The sequence below is a fragment of the Pinus tabuliformis genome, chromosome Q (genome assembly GCF_031772625.1).
Source record: "Pinus tabuliformis cultivar Carrire ecotype Pingquan chromosome Q, CPIR1, whole genome shotgun sequence".
In the NCBI taxonomy this organism is placed as follows: domain Eukaryota; kingdom Viridiplantae; phylum Streptophyta; class Pinopsida; order Pinales; family Pinaceae; genus Pinus; species Pinus tabuliformis.
In genome coordinates, this window is record NC_142296.1 from 5,371,184 (window position 1) to 5,397,832 (window position 26,649).

Here is a 26,649-nt window from a genome sequence, read left to right on the forward strand (position 1 = left end):
TGGACTGACTATCCCCGGCTACATCTGCGATGCCGCTTCGTAGTAGCTGCGTGGAGCACATTGGGACACTACGTCAGCACTGCACTGCCTCCTGGAGCTCTGACGTTAGCCTTCTTGACTGATCCTGTTGCTCCTCGCCTGAATTCGGATTTTTGCTGGAGGGTGGCTCTACCCCAGCGCTGGAAATGCGTGGGCCCTTCCTAGCCCAACGTCAATCTCCTTGGGTCTGCGCTACCTCCTCTGGCGTCTCTCTGCCTCTCTCTGTTGTGTATTTGAGGTCCTGGAGAAGATCCTCCAACCTCAACTATCCCTGCCCCTCTGTTGCAACAGATCACTTGTTCGATTTTCTCAGCAAACCTCGCCCCAAAAAAATCGAACTGACTGATCTCTCAAGTGTATCTCCAACTGACCCTCAAGCCTCCTCTTATACTTTTCCTGTTGATGAATCAATGACTGAGATTAAGTCCCTAATCAACGGCTAAGATTAAAACAGGCTTGATCCTCGTCACTTAGAAGTTTCTCACCCATATTCTTATTAATACCCATTAATATTTTTATTTTCTTAAGTTTAGACTTAGGAATTCATTAAAAAATATTAATTATTTTAATAACTCCTCATCTGGGTGGAATTTCTCCAAACAATTTCTAGGTTCTGGAGATCTCATGTATTCTAGCCCCTCCACAAAATTTTGGAGCTAGAGCACATCCAATGCTACTACCCAAAATCAGCACTCCCTCTTAGCAAGGAATGTGCTCTAGTAACAATTCTAAACAGAAGTACTACACTGATCCACTGCATTGGTCCTCTGTGCTGTTGATTCTTGGCCTGATGCCCTCCATCCACTGCGCTATTGCTTCTTGTACTGCTACCCATGACTCTGCCACTGCCACTGCTACATCTGTACTACAGCGCCCTCTCAAAAATGTTGTCTCATGTTGCCCATAGCACTGTCACTGCTAACTGTTGCACTACAACTCAGTTGTTGAGAAGTAAGCAACTGAAAAACACCGAAAAAATGACACGTCATTTAGTCTGGATGCCTCATGATGCTGAAGCTACCTCTACTGCTAATCTATTCTCACCCTCTGCTGCTAATGCGTTACTGCAAACTGCTTTGTCCCTCTCGCACTGCTACAACATCCACTGTGTTGCATCAGACTTTGGCACTCTAGCTCCGCCACTGTCGCTCCATCACACCTCGCTCCAACCGACACCCGTTATTTTGCTACTGTCATTAAGGGCTCCCGTAGCCGTATGTGATCCAAGAGTTTGGGCACCTCAAGGATCCTGCCCCACATGTAGTCCTCTCGACTACAACTCCATGTTGCCCCACCTCTCTCTAGAGGCGCATGGTCACTCATGGCACAATCGTCATCCTCGCCTTCCCTGTCAGCTTTCGCTGGAGCAGCCTTCGAGTCAAAAGCCTCCTCCTTACCCTTCTTCCGGGGGCACTGAGTGACGAAATGTCCAAGTTCTCCACACTTGAAGCATCTGAACTTAGAAATATCCTTCTTCTTTCTCTTCTGTTGTCCTTGGTGTCCCGATGATGCGAGAGCTGCATCCTCCTCTTCCTTCTTGACCCGGGCTCCTTTGTCGCTACTCCCTGCCTTGGTCAACCTCCTAATCTCTTCTTGTCGAAGAGTTGCCCACATCTCCTCCCAACTGAGGAGAGTCGCTCTGCCCAAGATACTTTGGACAAATGTCTCCCAGCCCTCGGTGACTGCTTTCAGGGCAATCCTGACCATGAATTCAGGATCTGGTGTACACCCCACAGAAGTCAACTGGTCGCAAATCCCTTGCAACCTAAGGAGGAAGGGATCGATCTCTTCTCTCTTCTGCATCTGGTACTGTCTCAGTTGATTTTCTAATGGCATCTTCCGTTGGACAGAAGTGCCCTGATACGAGGTGGTCAGCGTTTCCCACATCTCCCTTGCTATGTCCTTCTCAGGAATGTGTGGGACCACATGATCTTTGACCCCGTCTAAAATCATGCATTTAGCCTTCGCCTGGGCCTCCTCGTACTTTTGCAGCGAATCAACGTCGACCGAAACAACAACTACTTTCAAGGCATAGTCCTTGATGTGATGTTTGTCTAGGATTGCCAGGATCCTGGCCTTCCAGATGACAAAATTGGATGCTCCATCCAATCTGTCCTGATCCCTCAGTCCATTGACTGCCATCTCTGCTCAAAAAATATAGGACTGGTTCTCTTCTCCCTCTCCTGCTGCTAATCCAACAAGACTCGGATCTGGATTTCTTTGGCGCAAGAAACCCTCTAAGGAACAAGCTCCTCTAGACTCCCTCTGAGTCCTAATTTCCTTCACGGAAATCCTCCGGCCAAATGTTGAATCACTCCTCTCCAATCCTCCTTTGCTACTACAACCCGGATCTAGATTTCTTTGGCTAGAAATCTATCAAGGCAGTGACTCCCTTTACCTTGGCTCTGTCTCCATAGACATTGTTCTGCACCAACAACAACAACATCCCACCAGCGCCTTAGATCGAATCTGCTATGCTCCCCCAGCCCCGGCAACTAAAGAATCTTAGCTCCTCAGGTTCTGCACAATCACTGCGTGAGCAAGATCAGCTCCTCCCGGCCACTGCGTCACTCCTTCCTGGTCCGGAAAGATGACGTGGCTCTGCGTGAGCTTGATTTGCCCCTCTCTGCTTCTGCGTTGGCCTAGACAGTTAACACAGTTGCTGCGTGGGCTCCTCCCAGCTACTGCATCACCCTCACTGTTGGGTTGCCCAAATACCATATTTCTACCAACCTTTCACTTCATTTTCACTTCACTTTTAAACCATATTTCTCTTTCCCATAACCTTACATTAAACTATTTTCATGATTACATCGGGCTTAGACCTATTATTTTCCAATGCATATGTTTTAGTGTTTTTGAGTGAATTTATGATTAAATTTTGGAAAAATAACATGTTTTCTCTTATATATGGAAGTGGGATAAGTTTCATGATGTTTGTAGGTGTATTTGAAGACTTCGACAAAGTCATATTTGACCAGCGAGCCTCAAATTCGAATTTCTTCTTCAACCCCTACAAGATTTGATGAAGATTTGGAAGATTCCTTCAAGCATACTTTATGGAGAAGAATCACAGAACTTTTGATAAGATTTCTTATCAAAGATATTAAATATTTGTGAGAGGATTTTTAGAGATGTTACTTGCTAAGTGTTAGCACATGGTTGTTACTTGCTATGAGACATTTGTGGATCTCAAATCTTTGTTAGTTATCTCAATTTTATGTATAAATAGGAGTGCCTCCTCCATTCCAAGAGGAGGACTCTTGGAGCATGTATCCAACTTATGATGGAATAGAATAAAGCTTCATTTTACATAAATTTCCATTCTATAGTTTTAGATGTAAATTTCTCTAATCATTTAGATTTTGGACTTGATCTCATTTTAGTGATTAAGTTTGGATAAAGAAGGACAACCCAGGCCTCCAAGTTGGAGCCTCTTCTTTGTGGACTTGGACTGAAATCTCTTTTCATCTCCTCTTGCTTTCTTAAATCAATTGCTTTCTTAAATCAGTTGTTATGCTTTATGGTGTGTTTGGTTTTAGTTGAAAAAGAAATCAAAGGAAGGACAACCAGGATCTCTAGATATAGAGCCTCTTCTGTGTTGATTCTGATTCAGTTAAAATCATTATTTGCTTATTTATGCATGTAGATCAAGTTTTTATGGATTTACAGAATAGTTTGTCACTTTGATCTTAGGAGAATTGAGCTCACTCCAAATGGATCAATGAAGCATTTTATTTCATTACGACCAAGTTTGCTTAGCTTAGAGACAATTGCCTACTCCTGCATATATTTTGCTGGCATCATCACAAGCTTACGAGTATCCCTGGTTGATAATTTAATGAAAGCAATTTAAGCAATTGAATTTCCCAACACTCACCTGGCTCAGAATGCTGATGCAGGCACTGCGTGAGCCTCTGTGTCACCTCTTCTGCACTGCATCACTCTCCCTCTGTGTCTCTGGCTCTGGAACAATGCTGTCACTCGGGACAGCTGCCTCTTCTGCAGCAAATTCTTTGGATCTCCTGGATAGTGTCTTCAGTCTCCTTTGATCTACAATGCTCTGACACCATGTGAAAATTTATGAATCTACACATTAGAAATCCTACTACAATCACTGGTTTACCATCTCCTACATGTTTTTACCTTCAACAAATTATTTAATTATTTAAATAGCAATGAAAACACTACATTGCAGACTACACATACATACAGATCATGAACTAAAATAAAACGAGACAAATACACAAGGGACACTGTTATTTTTGGACCAACATCCCCAAAAAAACCCAATGTGGGAAAACCGGTGCAACAACTCTGAGGGTTTTCTATTATTAAGTAGTAGTTTTGAATAAAACTCTGGATGCCCTCTCAACGATCCAATTACAGAGATAAAAATATACTGGCAGAAAGTTAAGTGAGATTACCTCACTTTACCCGACAAAATCTCTCTGTTCCAGCAACTGGATTGACTGTCCCCGGCTACAACTACGCTGCCCCTTCGTAGTAGTTGTGTGGGCTTATGTGGAGCAAACTAGGACACTGCGTCAGCACTGCGCTGCCTCCTCTACCTCCTGGAGCTCTAACGTCAACCTTCTTGAGTGATCCTACTGCTCCTCGCCTGAATTCAGATTTCTGCTGGAGGGTGGCTCTACCCCAGCGTTGTAAATGCGTGGGCCCTTCCTCGCCCAGCGTTAGTCTCCCTGGGTCTACGCTGCATCCTCTAGTGTCTCTCTGCCTCTCTCTGCTGTGTATTTGAGGGCCTGGAGAAGATCCTCAAACCTCAACTATCCCTGCCCCTCTGTTGCAACAAATCACTTGTTCAATTTTCTCAACGAACATCACCCTAGAAAAATCGAATTCACTAATCTCTCAAGTGTATCTCCAACTGACCCTCAAGCCTCTTCTTATACTTTTCATGTCTATGAATCAATGACCGAGGTTAAGTCCCTAATCAACGGCGAAGATTAAAACAAACTTGATCCTTGTCACTTAGAAGTTTCTCACCCATATTCTTATTAATACCCATTAATGTTTTTATTTTCCTAAGTTTAGACATAGGAACTCATTAAAAAATGTTAATTATTTTAATAACTCCTCATCCGGGTGGAATTTCTCCAAACGATTTTTGGGTTCTAGAGATCTCATGTATTCTTGCCCATCCACAAAATTTCGGAGCTAGAGCACATCCGATGCTACCCAAAATCAACATTGGCTTCATCATCTTTGGCAAGTGCAATGGAGCTCCCTTGTACCTCATTGTCCATACCTGCATGTGATCGACAGCAGTGTGTAGATTTGACAAGATGTGTGCTCTCCTAGCACAACGCTGCTGCCAACTGTTGAGATGGACAACTAACTTATGCACTGTGACAAATCTAAAGTACAACTTCTGCATGACTGTCTCGAAAGACCATACTTCATCTAGTATTGCTCTCCTCAACTCTGCTCTGGCGAATGCTATAACTTGCTCTCCTCCCTGCTCGGCCGCTTGTAACTTCTTAGCCATGCGCTCATTCTCAGCTATCAAGAATCTAACACTCGAGCTGGTGGCTTCGGCATATGCTTTGGTAGCATCGGCCAATGCGGCTGGATGTCTATGCACATTGGACACAATCACTCATTCTTCAAACTACGTAGGAGATACATGGACATCCGGAGTGGGCACTCTGTGCGATTGCACAACTCTGTGTTGCGACTCGTCGAAAGATATGTTGTGCATCTCTGCTTCTGGATTGTCTTCAAGGATTTCAGTGTCTCCTTGATCGCTTGGGACTTGCTCTGCTTCCGAATCTGGTGAAGTCGGTGGGGTGACCTCTTGGTCCTGAGGCATGAGGTCAATATCTTGATCTAACTCGAGTTGCACCATGTCTGTGTCCATCTACTTTAGCATCTGTTCAATCTCTTGAGCAAAGTCCTGCTCTTGCGACTGCTCACCATGTCTGCTCTGTGCCAGCTGCTCGAATGAGTCAATAACCTGTATGGGTGCAGTTTCATCAATATGTGCATGCTACGCCTCCTGCTGTGCTTCCTTCTCTCTTCTGCGTAGCTCCTGTTCTTCCCTAAGTTGCTGCTTCAACTTCTGCAACTCCTTTTTTGCTTCTTGCAGCTTCTATTTCTCCCTTTGCCTTTGCGTGATCCTCCTGTCACCTCTTAGCCTCAATCTCCAAAGCTACTCTCAACACAAGTGGGTCTACTTTGAACTTGCAGCTTTGTTGTGCCTCTGCGCTATCTGCAACGTTCCTCCTGCCTTTGTCAAGCATAGGTTTACTGCCCTTTGTTGCTGCTCTCTGAGATGTTGATGCCTTTTGCTTTGCTAACCACTCTACAACTAGGCTGACCGGTTCATTGAGCCTTGAGAAGTGATAGCAGTATCTCCATGGGTCTTACTCAGGCCAATGACACGCCCTGTGGATCCAAGAATGATGCACTCTCACATAGTGGTCCTTTACTAAGCAGTGTGGGTCATACAGATTGAAACTTCTGGTGACAAAGGTGAATCTCTTGAACTCCTTCGTCCCGGCTTCAACATGCTTGAGATTCCAGATCTCATACAAACCGATCCGCAAAGGAAGAGCGGCCCAAGGTGCCTTCTTCTTCCTATGCAGTCTAGCTGACAACCTTGTCGAGATGTGATATGACACTTCTTGCATGCCTAGCTTATCTATGGCAGACTTCGGTAAAACATGCAGAGCCTTCTCTGCGTTGTACATCCATATGAAGGTGCCAAGGGGTGAGGCATACGAATCTACTATGTCGATCAGTGCCTCCATCATTGCCTGCGACATGCATGGTGGATCCTACTCAAAGATCATCCTGTATACCGGGGTGATGAAGTAGTCTGATAGTTGTATCATAACTCCACGGAAGTTGTTGATTTGTGGTAGCATCGGATGTGCTCTAGCCATGAAAATTGGTGGAGAGGCTAAAGCACATGAGATCTCCAAGACCCAAAAATGGTTTGGGGAAATTCCACCCAGCTAGAGAGATATTAAAATAATTAATATTTTTAATAGAGTTCCTAAGTCTAAACTTAGGAAATTTAAAATATTAATGGGTATTAATATAAAACTGGGTGAGAATGTTCTAAATGACATGGATCAAGCCAAATCTAATCTTAGTCGTTGATTAGATACTTAATCTCGATTGTTGAAGACTCAACATGAAAAGTATAAGAGGCTTGAGAGTCAGTTGGAGATACACTAAGATTGATCAGTCAGTTCAATTTTTTGGAGCGGGGTTTGCTGAGAAAATTCGAACAAGTGATCTGAGTTGCAGCGAGGGGCAGTGAGTACATAGCAGAGAGGCAGAGATAGTGCCAGAGGGTCAGCGCAGTGACTGAAGAGGCTACACAAAGGCAGCAGGATCCACGCAAGGCAGCTAGAAACTGCGCAGGGGCTGAGGGGCCTGCGTGGGTGATGCAAAAGGCCAGAGAGCTAACATAGAGGGTTCCAGAGCTACACAGAGGTTAACAGGGCTGATGCAGAGCCTTGGAGAAGCGCCGGAAGAATTTTCGTGGGGCAGACTAGTAATAAGAAGCTGAATATCTGCTTCCGAGGAGAGGTATTATTGCCGTGTAACAATCTCTGTTGGGTGAGGCAGTTCAACACCCTAGTTGTACTCAAGAAATCTACATAATAATAAAACCCTCAAAACTGTTGAGCCAATTTTCCCGCATTGGATTTTTCCGGGGATGATTGTCCAAAAATAACGGTGTCCTTGTGTGTTTGTCTACTATTTCAGTTGATGATCTGTATATGAGTTGAGGCTACATTTGTGTTTATTTTCAATATTTATATGAATAAATAACTTGCTAAGGAATAAACAAGTAGGTGAAATAAACCAGATAATGCAGTAGGAATTTCTGACGTGTCAAACGTAGAAATTTCAATAGAAGCTGCATTCAGAGAACAACTTACAATAAGTGTGCATGGAGGTTTCTGAAGGTGTCCATGCCCAACCCAAGCCTGGGAACTGTTGACGGGCACAGATTGCATCAAGTATGTAAGCGGACATGAAAAGATTTGCTTGCTCACCCTTGGGCGGATGTCGGGCTTCTGTTACCTATTCCTTCAACCTGAGAGCCAACATGTCAAACCAGTTAAAAGTCCTTCCTTCGCTCGCCAACTGATCCAACACAATCACCCAACTCTGTGGGAAGGTCTATGTGCTCTCTTGGCCGTATAAGCGACATGCGAAGATGACCAAGAGCTGATATGCCTTCCGTAGTATCCTTGTCTTGTAAACCTGGTTTGTTGTCTTCCTGAACTTAGACGACTCTTTTACCCAGCTCTTCAAGATGTCCCTTGAATTTGCACCACTGTTGGGTTTGGTGAAGGGTGTATCCATCGTGATCACTGGTTGCGGCAAGTGATACATCTCCTGAAAGTCCTTTGCCCTGAAGGTAGCAAGTTGTGTTCCACTGACACTGCTCAACACCATTGTCTTTGGATCAGTATGCGAGACAATCCAGTGGATCATGTCTGCGCATGGAAACGCGGGATACCTACATGCAATCCGGTACAAGCCAGACTTGTGTATGTTGACATAGACCCTGCGGTCTTCCAGATTCTCCTCAAATGTGCTTGAAAATGTGTCATTGATGTCCTGCCATTTCATCTTGATCTCCTTGTCTATGAACAACTTGGTGTCTTCATAGATGGGCAAGCTCATAGACACTTGCTCAACTACATCTCCAGTTGCACTCTCAACAATGTCCTTTGACCCTTCTCTCTTGGAAGCCATTGTACTTGTACTATTGAGAGACGGACGAACACCTGTGATACCTGGAGACAAAGCAACATTCATGCAAAGCAATCTGTCAGTTGAAAACCAAAAGCAACTTGAGGACTGACATGCAACACACCTAGGTGACTGACTGGAAAGATTGCACAATTTTCACAGGGAGGTTGGGAGATTCACTGCCAAAACTGTGCAGAACACAACCTGGACTGTTAGTGGGCTAACTGACTGCTGAAACTGCGCAAAGCACAGTCCAGCTTGGCTTGCTGAGGACTAAAACTGCGCACTACAACCCGATCAAATGCATCAACGCAATTCCAGGGGCCAGCGGGCACTGCCTCTCAGAATTGCGCAGAGCAAGCCTGGAGGCCTGGTGTTGGGAAAGTTCTGCGCAATTTCTAGGAGGAAGGCAGAGCCTTCACTCTCAGAAATGCACAGTGCAAGTTGGGCAAGGCAAGGTCTGGGCCAAGGCAGCCCAGACCCACCAACAGGCGACTGAAAACATAAAAGGGCTGAATGCATGGCGAAGCTGAGTGCAAACAAGAGTGAATGATTATGCATGCAAACAGTGAGTGCAAGATTCGGAAAACGAAAAAACAAGTAAGTGTGTGAAGCGAGTCGCCGCAACGGCAACCGTCAGTGCAGAAACAGTGTCATGCATGCGACAACAGTGAGATGCAAATGAAAAACTGAAACAGTGCTTCTACAAGATAACATGCATTAAAACGACAGCAAGCGTTCAATGAAACCAAACAAATAACACTCACACAAACCGAAATACAAAAAGCGACAGAAAAGCAACAAAAGACATGAAAAGCGGACTTACCTAGAAAAAGCTGAGCTGAGTGTGTCGAATGCTCCTAGATGCGATGTGGGATGCCAGAGCTCCAAGATCGAAGTGAGGAATGAGCTCTGAAGCGTCAAATAAATAAGTTTGATAAGATCGAGGCTTATGACGCGCATGCCACAAATATAGGAAAAAGTGACACTTGGTGGGAGGTTTCTAAAACGACTTTTGCATGTAACCTCCAGCTGCTAAAAATGGATCCCTAAAATCTAGGGATTCTTTTTGCTTTTTTAGTAAAAGCATCCCATGAATGCAAATCAAGATTGGTTAGTCCTGAAGGGAACCGGTCGACTTGGGAGCGCATATAATGGACTGCAAGCCCTGGAGTGACTTTGTGCAGTTTTTGGTCTGAGCCGGTCTGGCTGCCCCTCAGGCTCTGCGCAATTTCTAGACTGAAGCCCTGGCTGTCAGCCAGAACTGCACAAAATTTGAGAGCAAGCCCAGTGATGGGCTGCTCTACACAATTTCTAGAGGGAAGGTTGCCTGGCTGCTCTGCGCATTTCTGGAGAGCAGCAGGTTGCCTAGATGCTCTGTGCAATTTTGGAGAGGAAGGTTGGTTCCCCTCCAGTGCTGCGCAATTTTCCAAGTGAGCACAACATCTAGAAAATGACCAAGTTCTGGGAGGTTGACTTGCGGGTGGAAGGCAACTAAGCTAGCAAACACAAGCTGATAAGCCACTGAAACTCGATTGAAGCATATGTACTTGGACAGTGCAAGATATGGTGTTAAGGATGGCTGGTAGGGAGGCTCCAAAACGAAGCTAAGACAAAATTTTGGAGGGTGGTTGTTGCCATTACAATAAGCCCCTACTCGTCTATCTGTTCGTTTCAAAGCCGCCCACCTCAACCTATAATAGTTATTTGTCAACTATCCATACGATTTACCCACCATCAATCCGTCCACATCTTCAGATAATTCTTCCTGACAGTAGCTTGAAATCGTTGCCATTGTATGATTGTTGAACATTGGATAAACCAACGCTCCCTGTGTGTTTCGCGACATGGACTAACCACTTCTCGTGGATCCTTATCGCTGGCGATGCGATCATTGACTAACACTTGCGCGTTTTGGTCTAACGGCAATCGCGATTCCCAACAAGTGGAATCAAAGCGTAGGTCACGAGTTCGATACACACCCGACTCACGTTGGGGGGGGAGATTGTTGGACATTGGATAAACCAATGCTCCCCATGTGTTTCGCGACATGGACTAACTGCCTCTAGTGGATCCTTATCTCTGGCGATGCGATCATTGACTAACACTTGCGAGTTTTGGTCTAACGACAATTGTGATTCCCAACAAGGACCGCCATAAATCATGATGGTTTTACTCTTATTAATTTAAAATTAGCATATTAAGACTCACAAAGTCAATATTAAAATATATATAAAGGGGATTATAAAATAAAAAGGGAAAGGGGTATTTAAAAAAAAATACATTGAGGAAAAAGGTCAACATAAAGTATACAGCGTGAGTGGGCCTAATGGTTAAGAGCATGTGTTTCCTCCTAAGAGGTCACAGGTTCAAAACTAGAGGGAGGTAGAGTATGTATGCCTTCGTAGACTTAGCAGTCAAATCGCTACGTGAATGTGGGTCCCTTGTCCCACGAACAAGGGGGTCTCATACACCAATTTGGTGTCTGGCTTGGCTGTGACCTTAAAAATGAATATTATTATTATTATTATTATTATTATTAAAGTACAAAAAGGGGATCAAATTATATTAAAAAGAGAAAAAAAATATTTAAGTTTTGAAGGATAATAAAAATATGGGGTTACTTTAAAAACCCTATGTTTATCACGACAAACACAAAATGGAGTCTAATTTAGAAATGAAGTTAGGACGATTTTCCTATAAGGGTATTTTAATCACACATCACGAGTTAATTACATTAAGAGGGACTATCCAAGGGAAAAAAATTAATATCGCTATTAGTACAAGCAACGATGAAAATTACATAAATATTAATCTGGCGAATTGACTATTAATTTCAGATGCCAATGTAGGCAAAACAACAGATTTTTTTGGAAAAAAATATGAAATTAATGATTTACAAATAACAGTAGATCATTATGAGTACATATCTCAATTTCGTGTTGTAAAAATGTATGACATAGAGGTTGACATAATTCTTGGTCAACCTTGGTTTAGAGAATTGGGTGCGTTCATGTTAAACATAGAAAAAAAAATGATGTTTTCTTATAAGGGAAAGATGATCACATTTCAAAACATGACAATGAAGTCAAAATCGATAATGTCCTCATCAGAAGACTTTAAAGATGTTATGAAATTGATACCTCAAATGAATAAAAACTCAATATCAGAGAAGCAAAAAGAGCTTGAGGAAGCCATATCCAATAAAAACAAAGAAAATTCTCATTTAAAAGATCATATCCAGAAACTACTTGCACAAGTCAAAAAGTGTAAAACTAAGAAGCACAAGTTAGAACAAGAAAAAAAAGATTCGACAAGAAATTCAACAAAAGTCTATTAGAGAAAGAAGAGGAAAATTTATGCTTAAAGGACCTTAATAAAAATTTATTAGAACAAATCAAGTGTTTAAAAGATGAGAAGTTTGAATGCCAAAATAAAGTTGACTCAAAAAATGAGGAACTCTTACATCTCAAAAATCATAATTAGAGTCTATTCACTCAAATTAAGAAACTTAAAAATGATAAGAAATCATTGAACAACAAATTAGAAGAATTTATCACGAAATAAGTGTTGAAGTTTTCAGTCCAAGTTGAAAAAAAAGATACGAACTCCGACCTAGTCAATATCACAACTCAAGAAGAAGAGAAACCTATAGAAATTAAAACCAATTCAAATATTGCAATTTAAACTATGGAACTTCCAAGTGATGATTCAGTAACCAACTCAACAACAATAGTACCTGAAGTAAATCGAGAAATCACCACAAACAGATTAGAGCAAGATCAAACTGCAAGAGCTCCTTATGGACATCTAAATCACAAGAGCATACAACTAAGTCAGTCTACATATTTGAACCATTCAGAACGGAAGCCACAGATTTATGTTCCAAGGAATACTGAAGTTTGCAAGATCCAGTCCTATGATAACAATTCATTACAAAATTCCAATGATCGGAAGATTCCACAAAAGGTTAATCTAGGATGGTTTGATCCATTCTCAGTCCGACAATTTTGTTTATCACTCACATCATATCATCTTGTATCGACGAAGATGAAAGTTTTGAGACGAGAAGATATTCAAAACAAGAAAAAATATCAAGCCCTTTTGTCAGTAAGCTTTGAGGACAAAGCTTTTTGAAGAGGAAGGCAATGTTATGAATAAAAATATATATAAAATAATACAAATAATGTAAAACAATAATAATAATAAATAATGATTAATTAGTAACTAGTTAATGAAAAGGTATGTCCTTAAGGACATAATTGTTGGTGAAGAGGTACTTGACTAGGGTATATAAGCAGGCTCTCACCCTCATTGTAATCATCTCATATCAATTCTTTATGTACTATTCAATATATAATTACTTGTCCTACTATGGATGTTTACATCTTCCAAGTATCATGAAGACCTTGTTCGTTACACCTTTTATGTGTATCATTGTATTCCTTGTCTTTATTCTATTCTGGTCATTCTTTCCCTTCCCTTTGGCAAATGCGTAGCATTTTCCCCAATTTCTGTAACTTTTGTGTCCAAGTCCAAATAGTCGCTAGGAAAACATTAGAGAAAGCCATTGCTGACTAGTTATTTATATTCATGCAATGTTTTTTGTCATTGTCTTTATAATCTTTTACATTGCATAATTAAGTAAATTTTCTTATGGTCTTCAGTCTATTTTTATATTTCGACCCTTGAATCTTCTATAGAGAACGTATGATACTGGAAAACACTTATGTGACTGCAAAATATGTCTTGCCAGATATCTTCATTCACTGAAACTTTGTGACAATGGCTTTGAACCCAAAACTGGTGGATTGATATTCAATGCTCTTTGCCAGTGTGATTCTGATCTATCTGTTCTCGAACTCTGTGACAATAAGGTGAGCATTCTTTACATTGTGTTATGATCCCTTTATTTGTTTAATCAAACTTTTAGCTAATCTTGAATATGAACAAATTTTTATTACAATCTTTTTTATTTGGTTAGTATTGACATTAGATCATATATTAGTTCTTTCCATGATTGCCATTTCATCAGTGATCTCTTTGTTGAAGTTGCAGCTTTCTGGCTGGCTTTCCTGGCAACGTGAGATTTCTCCCCATTTCAGTTCATTACCACCAAATGAACTACATTTCTTGCGATCACTAACTACTCTTAATCTAAGGTTTAAGCCTCCTCAACACTTCCATTAAACATTGGGTTATTGTTTTTCTCATTACAAATCCATGAGACATTTGGAATTTATGAAAATTAGTTGTTTGATCTCAGGGGAAACTTTCTAGAAAGCAAGGATGTGGAAATATTAAAAATATTCCTGCAGTGTATGCCTCAGTTGCAAAATCTGGACTTGAGTGATAATCCTATAGGAGACAGTGGTGTAAGGTTAGGAATTTGAATCTGTATTTTAACATCAGCAAATAGGATTGATTTTTCACACATGAGAGATGGTATAACTTTGGACTGAACTCACTGCAGAACTCTCATTCCCTATTTCCAAGAGATTTCTGAAAGGGATAAACAATTGGTAGATGTCAAGATTGCGAATTGCAACATTTCTTTTGCAGGGGCATCTTCACTTTTTGACAGTCTATCAACTTTTAAAAGGCCACTGTATTCACTGGCAATTGCACATAATGGCCTTGGCAGGTAAGTATATGATAATAAAGTCGCCAAGACATCAGAATACTATATTAAATTGTAATGTCCCACAAAAATCCATCACTTATATGTAAGATTACCATCAAATGCAGTTCTATAGCAACGTCTCTAGCAAACTTTCTGAAAAAAAGTCATGTTGAAAGGCTTGACATTGGAGGCATTGGACTTGGTCCTACTGGCTACAACCAACTTCAGGAAGCAATTTCCTACAGCCAAGATCTTGTTTATCTGAACATGAGGTAACTATTCTTCAACATTTTGTTTATGATGTGACTAACTTTTAAAGTGGTGACTTTTAGATGCCTTTGCCGTGGGTATTATAATAGAAAAAGAATTATCAACTTTTGGTTTAAATTCCAATGCTAATGTTTGCGCATGCTGGAGTTCTGCAGAAAAAATCATGGTGGCTTGGCTGCTGCAACTATGTTATCCAAGCTCATCTCACATTCAAACAAAATAAGTGTAATTGATGCAAGTTATAACTTTTTGTGTCTCAAGTCACTGGAGCTAATTGCCACTGCTTTGAAGCAATCAAAAGGTATCAGCTCCAACTATCAGTGAACTGAATATATTCTTCTCTCTTTAATAATGCATCTTTGATGCTTGTTGATCTACATGGTTCAGCATTTCGGTTAATCACCAATTTCCAGTTCTCATGATCATCAATATTATCCTTGTAGATACTCTTTTCAGGCATCAATTAGAGGGTCATATTATGTCCAGCCCCACACATGATATGCTTGAAAGAGAGACAGAACCTAGAGATAAGATAAGACACATAAGATAATCATATTAACGTCTGGCAAATGACCAGAAAGGTAGGTCAATGCAATGTTATCAGAACCAGAACAGTCATTGAACCAGTCAACCCCAGAAACTGGAACCAGACAAAAACTGGAAACAAAACCAGTCTACCAAAAAATACATAAAATATTCAAATTTTGAATATATATATATATATATATATATATATTGTCACACATATATTTATGTACATCCCTGTGAATCCAAATCATGATACACAAATATGCAAAGTTTCTCATGTATATAGCAAGTATATAACCAAAATAGCAAAAAGTGCAATCGATATCTGAACCAAAATACATCAACAAAGGGGCTCTAAATGGCCTCTATAGTCCAGAGGTAAGCATAGCACTCCACAAATAGATGAAGGGTTAGGTGGCTTCTATTGACCATCCATCTTTACTGATGCCCATAAGTTTGTCAGAGAATCTTAGCCATGTCAGTTCTTCAGTAGAAAAAAGTTGGCTGCATTACCTCTACAACTGGTGGTTGTACAGGCACCATTTCAGCAATGGGGCCTTGACTTCATCAACAAATTTAATGTGCATGCTTGACCTGCAGAAAAGTTCAGAAGTGCGAAATATGCCAGATATACCACAGAAAATAACACGATGAGATGCCAACAATAGAAATATTTTATTAAGATCTGCAGAAATATTGTTCACTTGCCTCTTCGAGGGGGCAACCTCCAGAAGAGTAGAGCTCAATTACACAACACAAGACAAACCTTTCCTTACTATCTTTGACATTATATAGTTTCTTGAGACCCAAAACCGTAACTACTCGTGCTCCCTTACATATTGCAGGTTAACCACTTTATTTATTAATTATGGCTCGTTATAACTAATTGTGGTCCCTTTTTTACAATGCAAGTCAACTACTTACAATGCTTACGGGCTTTATTTATTAAACTAACTAATCATGACTCTTACGAGGCCCCTTGTACTTATTACATTAATAAAGGGGTTAGGGTCAAACCCTAACATGCCCTCCCCTGTAGTATTCCAAAAATAAATTTAGCAGCAAATTGCTTCAAAATAATTTAGCCATCTGCTCTATAAACAATTTGCTCAAATTGAACCCCAAAATTTATGGCAAAAATGGGAAATAGAATCTGCAACTGAATAATAGTCAATATAAACATGCAGAAGATCTCAGCATTATTTTATTAATATGCAAATAAGCTAGTACAAGAGCAGGAATAGAGCTGAGATGCTGGCCCCAAATAGATCTACAATAATGCTGCAACTGACCTCCAAAACAAACTGAAAATCAATAAGTTGCAACCTGTGAATCCTTAATGGATCCACCAAGGGAAGAGATGGGTGCTCGCCCACTCTCACTGAATCACCTGAGGGTTTCCGTCCTTGGGCTACAACTAAAGTTGGGAACTCCCGGTTCTCCAAACCTCTCCACAAAAAACAAATACACAACTTTAAGATGTCCCAAATGATCTCTTCCTCCTCCTTCTAAAGAATCCATAGATAGAGCTCCAAACTTCTAGAAGTATTTTATTTTATTATTATTCTAGAAGCTCCTCCTTGACTTTGTCTTAAATGACTTTTAAAGCTCTTTAAGTCACTTTTGGTCCTTTCCCATTAATCAATATTTTCCCTTTTTAATTAAATGACTAATTAAAGTCATTTTTAAGTTTGGTAAAATGGTAAATCACCCACCATACTCTCTCCAGCCACTGGAAATCACTTCTCAGCATCCCATCCTGTAGATCTTTTCATTATGGTTCCAACGAGCTATTTCACTAAGGTGTTCTGTCAAATATTTCTCTCGGAATTCCACCTTGAGCGTAATTAATTAAGTTATGCCCAATAATAACCCCGTTTTATGGGAATTATCAGAAAGCCACAAAACCAAAAACAAGATGTGTGGAACTGCTCATGATGATGAATATGCCAAGTGAATGCCATCGAACCCCATAAAAACTCCTCAAAACTCCCCCGAAACCCATGATGACATAAACCTGCTCCCATGACCTGGTCATCTCGTGCCCTGGAAATCCACCCTGGTTGTACTATAGAGGAAAATAAAAAGGGGACATGACATCCCCCTTCAAAAACAAACTTGTCCTTAAGGCCGAAGCTGCGAAAATTTATGAAGAATAGTTATTGGATCCCATGTCACATCTTCTGGTAAGGTGTTTTCCACTGAATGAGGACTTCGTTGATAGTGCGACCATGGAGATGTGATTCTCTGGAATCCAAGACCTGTTCCGGCTAGAGCCAAATAGATCCTTCCTTGTCCAATTCAGGCAGGATGGTCTGAACCTTACATTTGCGCCACACGACTTTCTTGAGACAAGAGACATGGAAGACGGGGTGGATTTTGGAAGTGGCCGACAATGCTAGTTTGTAGGTGACAGAGCTAATACGTTGAACCACCTGATAAGGCCCATAAAATTTTGGAGCTAACTTTTGGAAGCCCTTTTCTTTGAGAGATGTTTGCTTATAAGGTTGGAGTTAAAGGAATACTTAGTCAACCACTTGAAAAGACCTTTCTGAGCGATTTTGGTTAGCTTGTTGCTTCATCCTATTTTGTGTTTGGTTGAGATTATCTTTTAAAAGAGCAAGAGTGGCAGTGCGGTTCTGAAGCAGCTTATGCACTGCCTACACTTTGGAAGATCCTGGAAGATAAGAAGGTGGGAGTTGGCCATACAACACCTCATACCATGTCATCTTGGTTGCTTCATGATAATTAGTATTATACCACCATTCCGCTAAAGGTAACCACTGCACTCATTGATGTTGTCTATCTGAAGAAAAGCATTGTAGGTAGGTTTCCAAGCATTTGTTTACCGCTTCAGTTTGACCATTTGTTTGGCGATGATAAGTTGTACTCATTTGGAGTTGTGTGTCGTGTAGCTTGAAAAGCTCCTACCAGAAATTGCGGGTGAAGGTGGTATCTCAATCAAACACAATAGAGGTAGGCATGTCATAGTCATAGCCAAACATTTTGTTAAGCCATTTGTTTTTTTGCGGTGAGGATAAGCACTGCGCCAAGAAATACTTCAGACTATGGTGGTCAGTTCGTATTTGGAAACGACGTCCAAGCAAGTATGGTCGCCAAATGTCTATTGCATGTAATATGGCCATCATTTCTTTCTCATAAGTGGATTGACCCAAATTCATGCCACTTAATTGTTGGCTTGTGAAGGTGATTGGTCTTGCGTTAAGACTGCTCCAATACCTATCCCTACGGCATCACATTTGATCACAAAGGATTTTGTAAAATCTGGAAGGGCCAAAACCAGGGTGGAACACATGGCCTGTTTGAGATCCAAGAAGGTCTGTTGAATTGCTTCTGTCCAAATGAATACATTTTTCTTGAGAAGACTCGTCAAGGGTTTGGCAATGCGTCCATAATTTTTGACAAATTTGTGATAGTATCCTGTGAGACCCAAAAATCCCTATAGACTTTTCAAGGTCTGAGATTGTGGCTAATCTTGCATTGTCTGAATCTTTTTTGGGTCCACTCATACTCCTACACGAATTAAAATGTGTCCCAAGTACTCCAGCTCTTTCATTCCAAAAGAACACTTTGACAATTTGACAAATAATTTATTATCCTTTAGAAGTTGCAAGACCTGATCAACATCTTGAAGTTGTATTTCCCATGTTTTGTTGTAGACGAATATATCATCAAAAGCTACCAGAACAAACTTTCTGAGATAGGGCTTGAGAAGGTGATTCATGAGACTTTGAAAGGTGGATGGTGCATTACAAAGACCAAAGGGCATAACCAAAAATTCATAGTGACCTTCATGGGTTCTAAAAGTTGTCTTGGGGATGTCTGGTACTTTCATTCTGATTTGGTGATAGCCTGAACGAAGATCCAACTTGGTAAAGAATTGGGCGCCAAAGCGTTCATCCAGGAGATCATCAACAACTGGAATAGGAAACTTGTCCTTGATGGTTGATCCAAAATGGATTTTGGATAGACTCCTAAGTCTAAGTGTTCCTCACAGAGGAAAATGAAAGTCCAAGGAAGTTCCTGGACATATCCCCATTGCAGAGATCTTTTCATTATGAATCTACTGCAACTTGAATGGGCAAAAATGGACTTAGGATGCAGAAGTTATCACCAAAAGAAGATGCCCTATGTTCTTTAGAAAAAGAGGAAGAATCCTCTAAAATGAACAAAAACCCTTATAAAGGGAAATCGCATCGGAGGAGGGCCAAAGGCAGACTTAAGCGGAGAGCGAAGCCACTCCCGATTGCTGATCCCTGACATATCGGGTCGGAGGTAGGACTGTCCATATAACATAAGGTAAGGACCCCCCAGGGCGATGCGATATGCCGATCGCCGAAATCGGCAGATCGGCGTCGGCGATGGCATGGGACTTAAGGCGGGACCCTAGGCCGAGCGACATTGCGATCGCCAAAATCGGCAGATCGACCGTCCCCGATACACAAGGCCGATGCGATGAGCGATGCCGATAAAAAGGCCAGACTCGATAAGTTTTCAAAGCCCAATTGTATAAAATTTCAGGTCCGGGGATTCGGATTTTCACGTATTTCCCGTGTATTTGGGATTTTACCCAAAACACATATGCGATGCGATAAGCAATGAATCCGGACTCGAAAGGGTTTATAAATGCAAATGTATATTGTTTGAAGTCCACCATAAAGCCATTCGACGGTATTTTAGTGTTTTAATGTCTTCTTACAAATACAAAGAAAAATGCCCGAAAGCGATAAAACCGGAGACCCGAAGGGGAATTTAGGCGCGATCTATATAATTTGAGTTCCGTAAAGGCGGATTTCGGGCGGGCCTCAAGCGGTAAATGGTTTTGGGCTAGCTTCGCCCGATCCCACACAATGAACGACGCGTGGCTTGGCGGAGGAACAGGGAAACCGCCTTTTCGGGCGGGTAACCCCCGTACTCCTAAGCTGCCCAAAAATGCATGGTGACCATTGGATCAGAGATCCCGTAGATCGACGGTGGAGAGTGCGATAGCGGCCAAAGGCGGACCCAATGCAATATTAGGGTGGTTTCAGATAAGGTGGTATCAGAGCCTGAGATTGATTAACCCCACCTTCAAAGAAGGTTATATCAAAATGCTTGATTGACAGAGCAAAGATTACTTGTCTAAAAGGTGTTTAAATAGTCAGAGGTTGATTGTATGCTTGTTGCAGACTGACTATTGTTTGAGTTTGCAGAGGTGAAGGGAACGTTGTTGATAGCTCAGTCCAGGAAGGACAAGAAGGAAGAAGGGTTGAAGGCATTCTTCTATCCCAAAGGACCCCGAAGCAATCCTTGAAGCACAAGAGGTTTGTTGCAAAAGGTTGCTTAAATAAGCTCTTTACTAATCTTGTTTGAAGTTCTTTTGTTCATTGCTATAATGACGACTTCTACAAGTGAATCCTCAAATTCCTCCTTCATCACAAGACTCTATGATGCAGACTTGAAGCAAGACTTGCTCATCATGATGGACAAGGTGAGAGAAATGTATGAGGATGGAAGGAAGAACAGCATACTTAGAGAGCAGTTGAATTCCATGAAAGAAAAGAAGCAGTTGCTTTCTGACAGACTGCAGGAAATGGAGAGGCAACTTCATATTGCAAATATGAACCTGAAGAGGATGCACGAGTTGGAGTCACAACTCTTTGTTGCCAAAGAAGCCTTGGTCAAGTATCAACTTGAAGAAGAGGTAAACCATTCCAGTTTGTCTTCATATTCCTCTAAGAATGCTTATATTCGTTCTTTTGAAGAACATACTAAAGGCATAGGTTCCAAGCTAATGTCCAAGATGGGCTATGAAGGAAAAGGCTTGGGTAGACATGCACAAGGTATTATTGAGCCAATAATAATTGAGGAAAGGCCTAAGTATTTGGGTCTTGGCTATGGACAAGCTTATGGAGAAAGTTCCAAAGTTGCCATAAAGACCATTAAAACAGCTCCAAGAAGGAGTTGCATTGCAGGTCTTCAAGAGTGTGAAGGTTGTATTGAGGGGGAATGTAATAGCTTGAAACATCATTTGCAGGATGCAGGTGTTCAGAAGCACACACTTGAACCAGAGAGTTGGGGAGACTCTAACAGCGTTGAAGAGATTGATGGGGTTCCAAAGGGAGCCACTTTTTCATTTGCTTCACCTCCTCATGAAGGCAATAAAGGTGAAAGAGAAAGGTATAAATCTGGTTCTAAACATATTCCTTTTGATTTTGCAAAGCATGATAAATTTCCATATAGAGATGGGGAAAGAATTGCTTGTTCCTTTTGTGTTTTGGATAACCATAATGTTTCTAGATGTTGGAAGAGAATGGCCACATACAGGAAACTGAAGAAGGAAAAGAAGCAAGAAGACAAGGGTCCATTGGACAAGGCAAATCATGTTGTCAAGAGGATGCACATGCAGTGCACTTACTGCCATAAGCAAGGACATCTTGCTGCAAAATGTTGGACTCTGAATCCAGCAATGCTTCCACAAAAGCTAAAGAAAGTGGAAAGGGAAGATGGCAGAAATGGAAAGGAAGATTCCATGAATGATGTGTCTCAGGATGATTCACATCATGATGCTGATGTGCAGGCAAAGGTAGTACCTTTGAAAAGGATTGGTAAGAAACGGTTAGAGTTCTTATCCAATTAAGATTGCATGTCTATTAATGCATCTACATTATATTTCATTTCAGCTTCGAAATTACAGCGTGCTTAAGTGAAAGTTGAAGGATGAAATGCATGCATGAGCAGGAGATGCATGAACACAGGGATGTTGATGATTTCCTTGTTTTTGAACATGTATGTGTAATTAACTTGCAGGGTTGATTGCTTTGACATGCATGTGATGCCATGTTGACTTGGGAGAAGTTAACTTGGTCTCCAAATGGAGATAATGATGAAGTGTTTCATCTTTTGAAAAAGAGTCCTAATGGTCTTTTTCTACATGCTTGATTGAAGGGTCATTTGTTTAAAGGCATGTTTTGTGGCTTTGTAATCTAGTCCATCATTTGTATGCAGATGTAAGACATGGAGGTGTTCACAAGATGTGAAATCTGTTTCTTTTGTTGAAGCGGGAGTTTAGGCCATCCAGTTGTTGTTTGTGTTTCTATTGTTGTTAACAATTGTTGTTGACAGCTTTTCAAACAGATACAAATGAAAGTTTTGTGGCGCAAATGAACTTCACATTTGTTTGAGCCACCTTGGAACAATGATCAAGGCAAAGAAGTTCAAACCACCTTCTATGACCATTTCAACAAAAGTTTTGCAGGAAAACAAGGAGGAAGACAGTTCTTCCCAGGAAGACCAACCCATCCAAGAAGGGAAGTGGTTAGAGACTTTGGTTCAAGGGCACTATGCAAGGCAAGTGTGTGCAGGCTGAAAGAAGAGGGTGTTATTACTCTCAGGTACTGTTCAGATCAGTATATCAGTCTTTTGGAGACCAATAGTTCTTTTAGTGAGAAGGCGTGATCCAAAATGGATTTTGGATAGACTCCTAAATCTAAGTGTTCCTCACAAAGGAAAATGAAAGTCCAAGGAAGTTCCTGGACATAGCCCCATTCCAGAGATCTTTTCATCTTGAATCTATTGCAACTTGAATGGGCAAAAATGGACTTAGGATGCAGAAGTTATCACCAAAAGAAGATGTCGTATGTTCATTAGAAAAAGAGGAAAAATCCTCTAAAATGAGCAAAAACCCTTATAAAGGGAAATCGCATCGGAGGAGGGCCAAAGGCGGACTTAAGCGGAGAGCGAAGCCACCCCCGATTGCCGATCCCCGACATATCGGGTCGGAGGTAGGCCTGCGCATATAACATAAGGTAAGGACCCCCCAGGCCGATGCGATATGCCGATCGCCGAATCGGCAGATCAGCGTTGGCGATGGCATGGGACTTAAGGCGGGACCCCGGGCCGAGCGACATTGCGATCGCCGAAATCGGCAGATCGGGAGATCGGCCGTCCCCGATACACAGGGCCGATGCGATGAGCGATGCCAATAAAAAGGCCGGACCTGATAAGTTTTCAAAGCCCGATTGTATAAAATTTCATGTCCGGGAATTCGGATTTTCACATATTTCCCGTGTATTTGGGATTTTACCCAAAACACATATGCGATGCGATAAGCGATGAATCCGGACTCAAAAGGGTTTATAAATGCAAATGTATATTGTTTGAAGTCCGCCATAAAGCCATTCGACGGTATTTTAGTGTTTTAATGTATTCTTCAAATACAAAGGAAAATGCCCAAAAGCGATAAAACCGGACCTAAGGGGGAATTTAGACGCAATCTATATAATTTGAGTTCTGTAAAGGCGGATTTCGAGCGGGCCTCGAGCGGTAAATGGTTTTGGATTGGCTCTGCCCGATCCCACACAATGAACGACGCATGGCTTGGCAGAGGAACAGGGAAACCACCTTTTTGGGCGGGTAACTCCCATACTCCTAAGCCGCCCGAAAATGCATGGTGACTGTTGGATCAAAGATCTCGTAGATCGACGGTGGAGAGCACGATAGCGGCCAAAGGCGAACCCGATGCAATATTAGGGTGGTTTCAGATCAATGGTGAGCTTATTAAGGGCCCTGAAATCGGGACACACGCACTATCACCCATCCTTCTTTAAGACCATGACCAATGGGGATGAATAAGGGTTGCTGTTGGGATGAATCACGCCTGCTTTTAGTAGCTCCTTAATTATCTTTTCAATTTCATTCTTTTGTGCAAATGTGTACCTATAGGGTCGTACATTGGGCGGCTGGCTACTCGAAATCAAAGGGATGCTATGATCTTGGGGATGTCTAGTACTTTCATTCTGATTTGGTGATAGCCTGAACGAAGATCCAACTTGGTAAAGAATTGGGCGCCAGAGAGTTCATCCAGGAGATCATTGACGACTGGAATGGGAAACTTGTCCTTGATGGTGAGCTTATTAAGGGCCCTGAAATTGGGACACATGAACCATCCCCTATCCTTCTTTAAGACCATGACCAGTGGGGACGAATAAGGGTTGGTGTTGGGATGAATCACGCCTGCTTCTAGTGGCTCCTTAATTATCTTTTTAATTTCATTCTTTTGTGCAAATGTGTACCTATAGAGTTGTACATTAGGCGACTGGCTACCCGGAATCAAAGGGATGCTATGATCATGCTCACCTCAAGAGGGGGCTAGTTCCTTGGGTTTTTCAAACAGTTGTTGATGGTGACTCAACACATTTTGTAGATCTAGATGAATATTGGCAGGGTTGGATTCAACGGCCTCAACTGCATTGAATTGAGCAACTACCCCATGGTGCCCCTTTTTTACAAGTTTCTCCATTCTATGCGAGCTAATGAAAGTGGGAGCGCCTGTCTGGAGCCCACAGAGCGTTTGAGCGTTCCCATTATGTTTGAAGCTCATATAGCTCTTGGAATTCCATGGTAATGGGACCTAGTGTGCACAACCATTCAGCTCTGAGGACAATGTCACATCCTCCCATTTTAATGGCAAAATGTGTGTTTTAAGGCGGTAGTCCCCCATCTGGAGCTTTATGTTCTCACATCGGCCTTTGCATTTCATGGTCCCCCCATCTACTATAAGGACCTGAAAAATGGACATTGACCTCACAAAATAATGCACTGCCAATCAATCAAGACCACCATCAGGTGATGCTTAATAAAGCCTTTGATTTTAAGCGTTTGCGGAGAAGAAATACCTGCAAATGCATGTAGATATATAGTTTGTTCCTCAAGTGGTGTTGTAGTATCTAGGGATTCCATTGCTTCCTCCCCATACACTTCACTGGGTTGGGCCTCATCATCTGAGCCATTTTCAATTTCGTCAATTTGAAAGAACTTTGGTTCCTTGCATTTGTGGCTTGGTAAATATTTGTCATCACAATAGTAGCACAATCCTTGTCTTCTTCTTTCGGCCATTTCCGCAGGCGACACCTGCACCTTAAGGGTTTGGGTGGGGACACTAGCAAGGGTGGGACATGTCTTTGATGTGAATGAAGGACGATTGGATTAGGCAATAATAACAGTTTCTGCATCTAAAGTTATGGCAAGCTTCCAACCAAGTAGTCGGTTGATGCATTCTAACTATTGGAATTTCTAATTCTAACTGTTAGAAATCCCTCATGTACTTTCTAATTTATTTTTTCCTACTTGTTCTGTTTAATTAGCAAGTTATTTACCATGTAAATACTGAAAATAAATACAAGTGCATGCTCAACACATTACAGATCATCAACTGAAGGAAAAACAAGAACACAAGTGACACCGTTATTTTTGGACTAATGTCCCCAGAAAAACCCAATGCGAGAAAATCGGCGCAACTATCTGAGGGTTTTATTATTAAGCAGTTTCATAATACAATCTGGGTACCAAACCGGCTCACCCAACAGAGAATGATTTCAGCAGTAGTACCTCTCAGTCGGAGACAGATATTCCGGCTAAAACCCCGGATTAACAATCCCACAACTCTCAACTCCAATCTACCCCACGAAATCTCCAGCGTTTACCTCTAGGGACTGCATCAACCTCTCTAGCCCAGCGTCACCCCAATTTGCCCTACGTCAGCCTCTAGAGCCTCTGCATCACGCATGATGGCTCTCTCTGGCACTACGCAGCTCCTGGCTGCCTTTGCGTGGGCCCTGACTGGCTTTGCGTGGCCTCTAGCTGGCTCTACGTCCCTCTCTCCCGGCGTCTGTGCTAATGCTTCCTGTACTCTCTCTGCCTCTCTGCTTCTATATTCACTGCCCCTCAGTTGCAACTCTGATCACTCCTTCGATTTCCTCAGCAAGCCCTGCCCCAAAAAATCGAATTCTTGATCAACTCGGTGTATTCTCCAAGTGACCCTCAAGCCTCCTCTTATACTTTTCTCGTTGACAATTCAATGGCCAAGATTAAGTCCCTAATCAATGGCTAAGATTAACTCTGGCTTGATCCATGACTTTTGGGCCCTTCTAACACAGTTTTATATTAATTCACATTAATATTTTATTTTCCCTAAGTTTAGACTTAGGGACTCCATTAAAAATATTAATTATTTTAATATCTCCCAAACTGTTTAGAATCTGCCCAAACTATTTCTGGGTATTGGAGATCTCATGTGCTTTAGCCTCTCCACCAATTTTCGTGTTTAGAGCACATCTGATGCTACCCCAAATCAACACTACCATGTGCCTGGATGGCTTCCTTGAGGCCACTGATGAAGCATTCCATAAAGAAGGTGTCCCCGAGGCCCAATGTCCTAATGGCCATCTGTTCAAATGCCATGATGTAGTCTCAGACTATACCAATTTGTTTGAGCTTTGTGAGGCGACCCAGAAAGTGAGAGTCCATGTCAAAACGGGCACAAATGGTTTTAGAGAACACATTCTAAGTATTCTTTCCTGCATAACATTTCTGATGCCATTGCCACCACTACCAACATTCTTGGTCCAAATAAAGAGCTCCCACATGTAGTTTGGTTTCACCATCCT

The 26,649-nt window shown here is 41.7% G+C and overlaps 1 protein-coding gene across 7 annotated transcripts in view; it reads left to right on the top strand.

Annotated features, from left to right (window-relative positions):
• The window catches only part of LOC149217996 (uncharacterized), a 276,072-nt gene that overhangs the window by 219,862 nt on the left and 29,561 nt on the right, over positions 1–26,649 (top strand). For all 7 annotated transcript variants that reach the window (XM_089383716.1, XM_089383717.1, XM_089383715.1 and 4 more), the window contains 6 exons: positions 13,538–13,658; positions 13,840–13,943; positions 14,048–14,161; positions 14,255–14,425; positions 14,530–14,676; positions 14,830–14,975. In XM_089383716.1, coding sequence (XP_089239842.1) covers positions 13,538–13,658; positions 13,840–13,943; positions 14,048–14,161; positions 14,255–14,425; positions 14,530–14,676; positions 14,830–14,975 — 803 coding nt within the window. The remainder of the gene's footprint in view (positions 1–13,537; positions 13,659–13,839; positions 13,944–14,047; positions 14,162–14,254; positions 14,426–14,529; positions 14,677–14,829; positions 14,976–26,649) is intronic.